Source organism: Cydia pomonella, chromosome 6 (assembly GCF_033807575.1).
Source record: "Cydia pomonella isolate Wapato2018A chromosome 6, ilCydPomo1, whole genome shotgun sequence".
NCBI classification, from domain to species: domain Eukaryota; kingdom Metazoa; phylum Arthropoda; class Insecta; order Lepidoptera; family Tortricidae; genus Cydia; species Cydia pomonella.
Genome location: NC_084708.1, coordinates 21,982,995 through 21,995,827, shown reverse-complemented (window position 1 = coordinate 21,995,827; position 12,833 = coordinate 21,982,995). Strand labels below are relative to the sequence as shown.

General features: G+C 37.0%; 1 protein-coding gene and 1 long non-coding RNA gene across 2 annotated transcripts in view; both read left to right on the top strand.

Moving 5' to 3' along the window:
* Positions 1–12,833, top strand: part of LOC133519314 (uncharacterized) — a 277,736-nt gene that overhangs the window by 82,018 nt on the left and 182,885 nt on the right. The window lies entirely within an intron of this gene.
* On the top strand, positions 9,460–10,960 carry LOC133519295 (calphotin-like). Its single transcript, XM_061853320.1, has 2 exons — positions 9,460–9,521; positions 9,782–10,960. Exon 2 carries the CDS (start codon positions 9,787–9,789, stop codon positions 10,924–10,926), a length of 1,140 nt encoding a protein of 379 aa, XP_061709304.1. The 5' UTR covers positions 9,460–9,521; positions 9,782–9,786; the 3' UTR covers positions 10,927–10,960.

Sequence of the window (12,833 nt, the reverse complement as noted above, 5' to 3'; positions counted from 1 at the left end):
AATCACTGTATTGCGTGCGTATTGCCAATGTTTTTATAGGTACTAGTGGTCTGTGGGCTAATTTTAAGCAGAAATCCTTTGACTCTCTGAGGGTCCAGTATAACAACGTTTCCAGGGCCCTGTTGAGGCTCCCGCGATACTGCAGTGTTTCTGGCATGTTTGCGGACTCTCATACAGATGATTTTTATGCCATTATGCGCAAAAATAACGCATCAGTGGTACACCGTATACGCGGGAGCACCAGCGGGATCTTAAAACTGATACCTGAGCGGTTTGATTCTGTTATTTTGGGACAATTTATCGAAATGCATGTTTACAAACATGCATTTCGGTTACCGGCCACAATAATCAGCAATCTAAAGTATGTAATTACCTAATTTCTTTTATGTAATTTATTGTACTGTAACGTAACAAAGATTGTAAGTGGATACTAATGTCCTATAATGTACAAAATGTACGTATTTTGCGTCTATTTCAAGTCGATGGTGCTACGCGATTGCGATTTTTAGCAGTTTCAAAGATAGTGATAATCTAAGTTATTCATTTTTTTTTAAATACCACGACGGTGGCAAACAAGCATACGGCCCGCCTGATGGTAAGCAGTAACCGTAGCCTATGGACGCCTGCAACACCAAAGGTATTACATGCGCGTTGTCTAGTTGCCGACCCTTTAAAAACCTGTACACTCCTTTTTTGAAGAACCCCATACTGTAGCCCCTCGGGAAAATCTCGGCAGAAAGCTCATTTTATCCTTTTTGCCATAGTCGCGGCATCCCAATTTTAGTTCTTTTAGTAATCAGTAATCACTGTTATTAGAATGTGATTCTAATTAAGTGTCAGATGAATCATGAATTGGTAGCTAGAGATGTTCAAGAGTCACACGAACCTGGCGCCAAAAGGCGCTCCCATACATTCGAAATTAATCTCTTTTTTTGTTTCAAACGACATGCTTAAAGTACATTAAACTGGAATGACTATTAACGTGACATAATATATCTATGTTTGGTACCTACTAGAGGCTCTGTGAGCTGAAGACCTCGCGAGCATAGCTTTAACCTGAATAAATGTATGGTACCGCCATTCTGAAAATTTTCCAAAACCCAAATTGACAAAGAAAAACTATTTGATTATCGAACCTACTCACAAACTATCTCACTATGTCGGTATTGTTTGTAGGTCGTAACTTTTAATAATATATCAACCGTCCTGCCCTGTTAGCACAGTCGCATTTTATTGGCTATTACCATGCCTGTCACGTTCTAACAAGTATATAAATCCGAAAGTGACGGGCATAGTGACAAGCGATAAAAATGAAACCATGCTGCGACCGCTGCGCTGGATTTTTTTTTTAAACACAAAACTATTGGAGGTGAAATAATCTACTCGTTTCAATATTTGCTCCTATCTCAAGCACCATCCGGTGTAAAATGTTTAAAGTAGCATTTTCTGCTCGGCTATGATTGATGCGTACTTTAGAACTCAGAGCGGCTAGAAACTTCTGTGGTGTTGTTACAAATGCTTAACAAACAAACCAAATGCTCAGAGATCTACGAGGTACAGATGTGTGTGCATTGTTATTTTCTATCGTATTTTCACGGAAACTAACGAACGTGTCTGGTTATTTCAGTCAGTCTCGGTACAAATAGTACTGAGGTTGACTGAAGTAGCATGACAAATACGAACGTTTACGAGAAAATATGATGGAAAATAAGTATGCACTACATTTAAGAATGCCTGTTAAATTTAATATCAAAAGGGGGACCAAAACCGGAATAATGTCAAGTGTCAATCGAAGTATTCAGAAATAATATGTGATTACATAGATTATTCGTTTTTATAAGAGTATATTCAAATATATACCTAGTCACGCATAGATACGTCTCCTGACTGCAGCTTTTCATATCTTTCGGTCCGCTAAATCAATTGAAAAAAAAAAACATTTTTATTGTTACTTCGTGCTAACCGCCTTTTTATTGGTGACGTTGCTACTATGGGACGTAGTCTACATATCCTCATAGATTAGACTAGAGATAAAGTGACATTGTAAGTGACATGTTACATGTAACAATTGATTTTTATGTACAAATACATTTAAAAAAAACAAAAAGATTAAACAAAAAAAATTTTTTTTTGGCGTTATTGACCTAACATCCTCTAAAAAATTCCTTCTTTTTACCTCCGAAATGCATGGTTAAAATCTTTCGGGTTACTCGTGAAATACCGTGTATAGTCTCTTGGTTCATAATAGATGAAATGAGATTTAATCTTGGTGTGCATTGGGAACAACCGGCTCGGTTTGCAAGCATCCGTCTTTTGTTTGTTTTGCTCTTAAAACGCGGTTGCAATGAAGTATGAACTGCAGTTTTTTAAGCACCACGGTTTTATGAATAAAGTTTCCATGAGATCATGTTTTCGATTATTTTTAGCTACTTGAAAGACTGCTGAATTAAGCAGCTTTTCTAGTGGCTAAAATAAAGGAGTTTTGACCACGGGACACAACAGATTGATTAACAAACTATTTAATGGAAATACGTAAGATTTATATTAGACAGACATATATTATAATACTCGTATGTATATAAACGTTGATTTTTCTAGTGAAAACTAGGCTTTCATTTTCAAATCCAAGGCTAGGCTTGGTAGTAAATATTAAAAATATTGCCGAATGTGGTTTTATTAAATACGTGTAAATATGGGACGGTCTGAATAATCCGTTATCTTTTGAAATAAGATTTAGATTTCTAAATGAAGTAAAAGAGTTATTCCCACTAGGTATCACCTATAAGTTGGTGGTAACTAGTGGATTTTTTTTCCCAGTAGTTACCACTGGTAAAAAGTGGGAAAAAAAAAACCAGTACTTAGTGGGAATAACCCAGTAAATTGAAAAAAAAAAAACTTCCTACACCTATCCTCGTAATGCCTATGGTCCTACCTCTGGTACAATTACTTTAATGTAATTTAAACCATTTTCCATTTGAACAGAGTAGAGTTTCTTTTGTATCGTTTGATTTAAAAACTAAATAAATTCAACCATATATGATTTCAAATAAAAATGTATTTTTTTATTAATGGTGGGCCTTAGAGGGCTCTAGGTTACTAACCCCTAAGGCTCAGTAGGTTTGTGTTCTTCTCACACTCTCAATTAGCGAAAGCGTGAGCGAGATGAATATGTCTGCTCGGGACCGCGGATATATCATATTTTTGAATTTTAATAATAAAAAATGTAATCGCTGTATACTATTGCTCATTAGAAATAACTTTAAGATTTTTAGTTTTCGTGCTAAATTTATAATATTTTTTTAAAATGCGTTTTAGACTTGTTCGTGATTTTTTTGCATCGAGCGAAAGTCAAAAACTCAGGATTCGAATCGCTGAAGTCCCTAGAGAAAGGCCTCGGGATCAAGCGTTTCTGATCCCCCCCTCCATTATGAGGGTGCCTTGGCGATAAGCCGGGGCTGCCGGAGGGCGCCGTGGTGGAATGTCATCGATCCCAGTGCGCCCTCATAAACGGCAAAGTGGGTGAAACGCCAGAGTGGGTTTAGTGGGTAGGGCCAAATTCTCCCCCCCTCTTGCCAGGAGAGGGGAAAGGAGCGGCGAGTCCCACACACCGTGCGTAAATGCATTCCCACTCCGTCAAAAAAAAAAAAAAAAGGATTGCTAAATAAATTATTGGTAACCGTATTGCGATTTGAAAATGCGGTACGACTTTCCAAAAACTACGCTCTCTGTACCTACAGCACCTGAATCCTAAAGCATAAGGGGTCAGGTCAGGAATTATGCAAAATTGAACTATGACTTTTAAATAAATTTCATAATTATGTGGGAAATATATTCCATGTACCTAGTATGGCTTAAACTATTTTTCATTGGACCAGAGTACCATTTCACTTGTTTCGTTCTATTTTAAACAAAAGAAATTCAATCATATTTCATTCAACATTGATTTCAAATGACTTTCTTTTGTATGATATTATGTTTGTATTTGTATATTAAGTACTTTACTACGAGATATTATGCATTCAATCTAACTTTTCTTATCGATCAAATTAAAAATAGCTTATCGCTGATAATTGTCAATTATTTCACTTTACTGCTCTGCTAACATGAAATGCATACAAATAGTATTGAATGAAATTATATAACCAAATAAAATTCCATAATTTGACATTGAATTCAATCCGGAAGTTGCGGCCTACGGTTGAAAAATGAAACACGCATAGCCTTAAGTCATAGGACAGTCTCGATCAGATATATCGGAGCGGCCAAGGTGTTCACAAATATCTGATCAAAACCTCTAAGTCGTCAAAGTGTATCTTGACGTCTCCGATATAACTGTTGGCAACAGTACCCAAAAAGTTTTTGACCCACCTTGAAACATTTTGTATACTTAATGTTAATCTGATCAAAACCTTTAAGTCGTCAAAGTGTATCTTGGCGTCTCCGATATAACTGTTGGCGACAGTACCTAAAAAGTTTTTGACCCACCTTGAAACATTTCGTATACTTAATGTTATCCTGTATAAGTTTCAAAGATCATGAATGGGTCAAACACAAAACTTTTTTCACCTCTTTCCTGTATACATACCCAAAAGTTAAGAGCTATTAAGGTTAATTTCCTTATTTAACTTTTATTCACATGAAAGGGCCTTTTATTAGGGTAAATATGATAAAAATCATTACCTACACGCCCACAAGCTGTTAACTATTGACTTCAGGAGAGAAAACTTGTGTGTTCGTCAGTTTTTCAGTACATAAGGGTTAAATACCTCTGGAGTTGCAGGCGTCCATAGGCTACCGTGACTGCTTACCATCAGGCGGGCCGTATGCTTGCTTGCCACCGTCGTGGTATAAAAAAAAAATACGAAAATTAAGCTTTACAGGTCTTATCTTTTGGGTACGTCTACAGGACCGTTCTGTATTAGACCCGAAAATAAGAGTAATAAAATGCTTGAGTGTCAGGTTTTTATGTAAACATAAACATGTTAACACAAAAACAATCTCTTAGAATACACTTTTCCATGCAAATGACCAGTGCTTGAAACTGCTAAGGGAAGTGGCCATTGAAATTTCTTTGCATAAAATTATTCTTCGTCTAGCCTCTTTACTTTTCTGAACTTAGATGGAAATAGATACCCGTGTTTTTAAACATATAAGGCAATATCATAATGATAATATTATATACACGGTGCCCACGAGGGACCCGAGAGATTTTAACCACGCATATCTGAGGCCAAAAGAAAGAAAATATGTTACATGAGTTTAGGTAAATTTCCCAAAAAATAACGTTCTTGTTTTTTTTTTTTTGCATGTATTTGTACATAAAATGTAAACAGTATTTGTAAAACTGTAACTCAAGAAGAATTGGAACCTTTCTTTTGTAAAACCTATTTTTTGCTAAGTGTTACGAGTACTTGTCAAGGGATATTTGGACTAGGTCCCATAGTGGCAACATCGCCTTCAAAAAGGCGTTTTGCACTAAGTAACAATAAAAACATGTTTTTTTTTTGTAAATGGAATTAACTCTGAAATTAGGCGAATTCCAAAAAAGTTTATAGGACATTTTAGTCTTTAAATATGATCGGGAATATACTGTTAAAATCTCTCGCAGTGCTCACGGGCGCCGTGTATATTCATTATAATATGTATAAGTATTATCAGGGTCACGTGTCAAAACACGTCTTATCAGCGGATGTCTATCGGCTGCCGAATAATTACGGTTTATTACGGTTTTATATTTATTTACAACCTCAATAAACGAGTTAACGTAATTCCGAGGCAATCGTTATCTCGCGATTTTAATGTTTTGTTCCGCACTCTTTTGTCTCAATATACGTCACTGCCAAAATAATGTGAATTATGGGAGACATTGCTGAAATTACCAAAAAAAAGTCACATATACCTCTAGTCTAAGTAAAAAGCTCGGTAGTTTATTAAAGTTGAAGTACAAGATATGTAATACAAAATTACTATTAATAGCATTCCAAACTTTACGAAATTTACAAATAAGATCGACAAAATCATTGATTTACGCGCGTTTACCTAAACGTCGCGCGTAAACCTAAATGATTTATAATATGAAAGATAGCAAGACTTGCTAATAGAAACCAGTAAGTGTTGTTCTTAAAGAAAATTTGTAACTAATTTACATATATGGGTATAATACCTGAAATAAATAATTCAATTCAATTCAATATTTCTAATAGTTAACAAAAAGTGTACAATTTCATCGACTAAATCTATTAACTTGTCATTTTTGCGACTAAAATCGATAACGCCCCCTTAACTTGCACCCAGTTGAATAGGCCAAAATGAGTGGTCGGTGCCATAGAAATAGGATAGTATAGAACGACTGTCAAACTTGGAAAGTGTGACCAAAAATGAAATGCAAGTGTGTGCGTAAATTGTCTATGTGCGAACAAAAATAGTGATGTCATGTTACAACATATTAATAATCTATCGATGTTTAACTGCTTTATCGACTACTTTTTCAAATGTGTTTGAAAAAGTTGAAAATGATAAAGTTGAAGTTGTTTGAAAATGTGTTCGCAAAGAGTTGACTTACCAAAGAAAATTTGAATTTCGCGCCTTTTCCTGCTGACAACTTGGGTTGGATGTGTATACGCTGTGTACAAGTATACGCTGTCTTGTGTTTCCTTGTGTTGGCGGCAAAGCCGTGGAAAAGTGGTTAAAATGTAAATACTGTGTTGGAAAGTGAAGTTTAAATTTATCGCTAAACATGTACACGATCAAAAAAAGTATTATAACAATCGTTATTATTTTAAGTCGGTTATAAAGGTAATATCTTAATGATGTCTTGTGAACAACTAATTCCATACCTACTAATATACCGACAAGTTATCGATACAGTCATATGAACATTTTGTCAAGCCCTAGCGTAAAGTAACAGTTTAGGTTTTTACACAAAATATTCTAAATTGTTGACTAATATGATGAAATATTAACACACAATTGAAGAAAAACTTATAATGAACTGTTATAATTGGTTTTTTACACTTTTTATGCTGTTAATTTGATAAAATATCGTTACGAAAATTTCGCTAGGAATATCATAATTACCTGTGAAATGAGTATTTTCCTGGGTTTTTTGGCCCTGAAACACTACAACCCGGCACACAACATGACACCATCGTCACTAAATTACTTAATGTATAATTTTCTTTTTGATTCGCTTATATTTTTCACGTTAAAAAATACGGCAATATGATTTTGGCCGCCTCGGCCGCCTTCGAACTCAAAATTGGTTACGTTTTCTCATATGTAGTCTGCCTCTTTTGCACTTATGGCTTGTTCATATACGTCATGGCTTCCCTTTCGCACACTTCATCTGTCTGTCAAGCGAAGCGACTGACATGTCTCTGGTCGGTGCACCTAATGAAATACGGCGTGTTGTGAACAAAAGTTTTCCTTTGGCAGGATTGGTCCTTAAAAAGGACGGATTTAAGAAGTAAAGTCACTTCACTTTATTTTGATATCTATATCATTTAAACTACTAAGTCAAGTTTGGTATCGTTTTCGTACAAATCGGGATGCTGAATTCATTTATTTCAATCATTAAAAAATTTGGATAAAATTGAGTTATTTCCAAATTAGGTAGTGGTGGATGAAGTAAGTTTATTTTCGAACACAGAATTTTTTTTAGAGAGCATTCTCCACAACAGCACAACTCTATTTGTATGCCAAACTCAGAAATGGGACTTATTTGAAATACTTGTATTTAAAATGGAAATACAAAATGGAAAATAACTATTTTGTATTTAAATACCTTTTGAAAAAAACTATTTCTGTATTTTATTTGACATAGTTTTTGGGACCTATTTTCTATTTTCAAAATACAAAATAAAAATTGATTGTTATAATCCATCACCAACAGCACGAAATTTTCACTATAGAGAAGTGATTGACACTCTGTTTAAAAAACTAAAGAAAGCCTTTCCAACTTGTGAATCCCGAGTAATACTTTTTGATTCAGACTAGGTATTTCACTATTCAAGATACAGTCAAGTGTATAAATATGGGTGTACACATCTCACTCAAAAATATGTCCCATAGCATCTTATTCCAGTGTAATAAGAGCGTAGTACTATATTTATGAGACGATTCTCTCGATACATATTTTTGCAGCTGACTGTACCTTTTTATCGCAAAGTTTTATTTTATATTTTGCATTTGAAATAGTATATCAAAGTATTTGTATTTTGTATTTAAATACTTTTTATAAACTATTTTTCACATCTCTGGCCAAACCCACATAATCTATTGCTGCATCGAGTAAATACTACGGTACTGTATCTGAGAGTCTCTTACTCTACTCTCTTACTCTAATATATTATAGCTAATTCTCCGGGGGTAATAATGATGGAATCAAAACATGCTTGTATGGCTTGCTTGAATTTTGTTTTGCTTGTTAATTAACAAATTGCACTCAAATTTTCCTATTAATTAATAGAAAAATTATTATAATAGGGGTAAAACCATATTTTAGAATTCTGGATTCAAGGGGCTGTTTTAATAAAGTCAATCAATCAATTCATGAATAAATTACAGTTTTGTAAAAAAACACATGATTTCGGTTATCTTGGAGTAAATATTTACGCCGAAAAGAAATAAGGATACTTTAATTAAGTTGTTAGGTTAAGTAAGCAGTAATTTACCTCCTTTTCTATAAAGCTTAAAAACCTTTATTAAACGTTGTGTCTACGGAAGGTGGAGGTAAGGAAATAAATCTCCATGTACCAAAGTGTTATCAAAAAACCATAAATAGGTGGCGCTACAATACCTAGAATACTTGAACAAAAAAAATCAAATCATAGACAGCGCACTTCACTCCGTCAATAGCGCCTAGGTTCTTAGCTACTCTAGCGCTCCTCTGGAGAGATTTGGAACTATTATTTTTAGCTGACAGCTGGACACTTTTGCAACAGTTCTACCATAAGAGATGTCACTCCTCTTAATTCCACACTCCATAGTTGTGTCTTTGTATCTATGGAAGGTAGAGGCAAGGAACATAAACTCAATATACCAAAAATTGTCCGACAAAAACCATAAATAGGTGGCGCTACAATACCTAAAATACTTGAGAAAACAATCTAATCATAGACAGCGCACTTCACTCCGTCAATAACGCCTAGGCTCTTAGCTACCCTAGGGCTACTCTGGAGAGATTTGGAACTATTATTTATAGCTGACAGCTGGACACTTTTGCAACAGTTCTGCCTAAGGAGATTTCGTTCCTTGCCTCTACCTTCCATATTTGTACCAATGCCAAATGACAATATTACAGGCAGGGACAGACGATTAGCTCAGCTTGTTAGATTTGACAGACGTTTATGAATAATGTCATTCGTTATTAGACATGTTGTAAATCTTAGTTCATAGATTATGATTAAAATATTTAAAAGCTTAATTAAAAAGATAATATAGAATTAAGATAATGAATCCCGATGTATAAAAACCCGTAGACTTCTCTGTGACAGCATAGTTTGAAACTTCAAACAACTCTGGTAAGTTCCAATACAAGATCCTCCAGAATTACTACGCACAAGAAAAATAAAGAAAAAAATATAATTTACCCGCCAAAGTTACTAATGCGGTTATTTTTATTCTTTATATTGATTTTTTAAGTTTTGATCTGTGCAGAATACTATAATCAGAAGCATTTCCTTGTTTGCTATTCACAAAGTGACCTTTTAACAAAGCTTTTTAGGTGTTCTGAATCCTTGAAAAACCTGTTACAATCTAATTCTGAATATTTTCTTCACAGCAACCATGAAATTCCTGCTGATCGTCGCTTCCCTCGTCGCCGTGGCCGTCGCTGGCCCGACTCGCGCCCTCGTCACCCCCGGTGGTGGCTCCGCGCCCATCGTGGAAGCTGAATCCCCCGTCATCGCTGGACCCGCTCTGGTTGAGAGCCCTATCTCGGTCGGACCTGCCCTGGTTGAGAGCCCCATTTCTGTTGGTCCCGCTCTGGTTGAGAGCCCCATCTCCGTGGGACCCGCACTCGTTGAGACCCCAATCGTTGAGAGCCCCGTCGTTGTCGACACTCCTATCGTTGAGAGCCCCGTTGTCGTCGACACTCCTATCGTTGAGAGCCCCGTCGTCGTCGATACTCCTATCGTTGAGAGCCCCGTGTTCGTCGACACTCCTATCGTTGAGAGCCCCGTCGTCGTCGACACTCCTATCGTTGAGAGCCCCGTGTTCGTCGACACTCCTATCGTTGAGAGCCCCGTGTTCGTCGACACTCCTATCGTTGAGAGCCCCATCTCTGTTGGACCCGCTCTGGTTGAGAGCCCCATCTCCGTTGGACCCGCTCTGGTTGAGAGCCCTATCTCCGTTGGACCCGCTCTGGTTGAGACCCCCGTCGTTGTTGAGAGCCCCGTTGTTGTCGACACCCCCATCGTTGATGTGAGCCCCGTCTTCATCGAGCACCCCATCGTTGTTGAGAGCCCCGTCGTTGTGGACACCCCGATCGTTGGTGAGAGCCCCGTCTTCGCCGAGCTCCCCGTTGTTGTCGACGCTCCCATCGTTGACGCCAGCCCCGCCGCCGCTGCCCCTGTTGAGTCTGAGTCCGCCTCCGCTGCTGCCGCTCCCCTGGTCCAGATCATCCTGAACATTAACCAGGCTGCCGCCCCCGAGGCTCCCGCTGTCGTTGTGCCAGAGACTCCCGCTATCGTACCCTCTCCCATCATCGTCGAGGAGTCTCCCATCTTTGCCGAGCTCCCCATCGTGGTCGACACCCCCGTCGTGGCCCCTGAGCCCGTCCAGGTCGTCGATACCCCCATCGAGGCCCCCATCGTCGTGCCCGCCCCCATCGTGATTGAGCCCCAGCCCATCGAGCTGCCCGCCCCCGAGCTGCCCGCTCCCGTCGAGGTCGCCCCCGTGGTCGTTCTCCCCGACATCCTCAACTAAGCTAATAACTAAGCTTTGGTTTTAACTTAGCTCTAAGCTTATCATCATTTTACTTTATTAGTGGAAATGAACTGTGATAAGTGAAAAAAAATCTTAATAAATGATTTATTAAGTAGTACTTTGTTTAATTGATCAGTTTAAGGGTCTATCTCACAAAGTCTGAATAAAGTATTGTATCTAATTAAAAAGTAAATTAACTGCCAAATAAAACTTCCTGCAAAACTAAGCAATTATTTAAAGACTATGAAACGCTAATGATGACATTATTCGTCTAATAAGTGACAAGCAGCTTATCCAGGACTTTACTTGGACATTGTGAAACAGACCTTAAGAGACAAACCTTATCCCATCAAAAACATTTTCATATAAAATGTTGCCAAGGCGAAACCATAAGGATCGCACTGTCAAAAAGTTATCAGATCTCTAGTAGAGCCAAGCTTCTAACTCTTTCGAACTCTACATCATCCTTTTCATCCTATTTGGCTCGATGAGCCCTTTACCTTATGAAAAAAAAATTGGCCAAGAGCATGTCGTGCCACGCTCAATGTAGGGTTCCGTGGTTACCGTTTTGCCAGAATAGGCTAAATGGGGCCTATTAGTAAGTATCATGTACATTACAACCATAAAAGTGTACCTTCGCAGTGCTTTGTACTTCTTGTTTAGAATAGAATAGGTACTAAGAAAAAATGACCAAGGCCTCCAGTGCCCCAGGCTGGAATCAAACCAGCGTCCTCTGCTATCGCGTAAGCCTTCCAGCGTAAGGTTTTCCTTTTATTCAAAATTGGCAATATAAAAAAAATGTGAAAATGCGAAACCTATAAATTTTAATCTAGGATACGCAAAAGCGATCGACATCAAAATCAAAGTGATTTGTTAAGATTTAGTTAGTGGAAACCGTTTTCTCCCGAAATGGAATTTCATAGAAATTTAATTTTTGTTACTTCGTTAGGGTCGCAAAGCTTCCTTTTTAGTAACGTGCGTTTAAGTCACATTCATTCATTGAATATTTTTTTGCGGTTAATACTCTGTATAGCTGTGAGTATAATCATTCAACTCAACCCTCCTGCCGATACCTATTACTAGGAACGACCCAAAGAAGGTGCCAAAATACAAAAAGAAAATCTGATTTAATTTCTTAATAAATGTAATCGTAATTGTGTAAACGGATTAAATCGCATATAATAAATTAAAAATACGTAAAGACGTTTCGAGCTCTTTACAGCGTTTGTTATCGACGGGAGACACCGTTTACATAGATTATATATTAGACCTAGAAATTATTCTAGCACGAACAAGGCAACGCCAGAGACGTCCTTACGATATTTAGCGTATCGATATCTTATAACTGTCATATGAAATAATGTCTTAAACAAATATGGCATATTTGGAAATAAATGAACAAGAATTACGAAACTATCAAATTATTAATAATTTACCTACATACTTTATATTTAAAAGAAAATCCATGACACAAATATACCGAGATTACCCTCCAAATTCATCGCATAATAAAACCACCATACAGGTTTTTTTACATTGATTTTCGAAGTGATCTATCAATTTTTTTACATATTTTCGGACGTCAAACTGCTTTGAGTCTTTGAAAAACTCCACTTTAATTACTAAACGATTTTTCAATTTCCTCTGATGTAATGGGATGCCATGCGAATAAATAAATAAGCGGGAATATGGAAAACGATTGAGGTTGAAGGGTTACTTATCGATAACAGGATTTTCGATGTTTTTATTTTGTGAAGCACTAACAATATGACGTTCGTGCTAGGGAAATCTCTAGGTATATATATAAGTAGTCACTATACTTCGTTTTTTTAGAATTATAAAAAAGGTAAATAATCTTGACGAGTTTTATTGAAATTATAGAAAAACGCATTTTAAAAGTTAGCTAT

Coding starts and splice junctions, on each gene's coding strand:
- LOC133519295 (XM_061853320.1), top strand. CDS start 9,787: ATGAAATTCCTGCTGATCGTCGCTTCCCTCGTCGCCGTGGCCGTCGCT.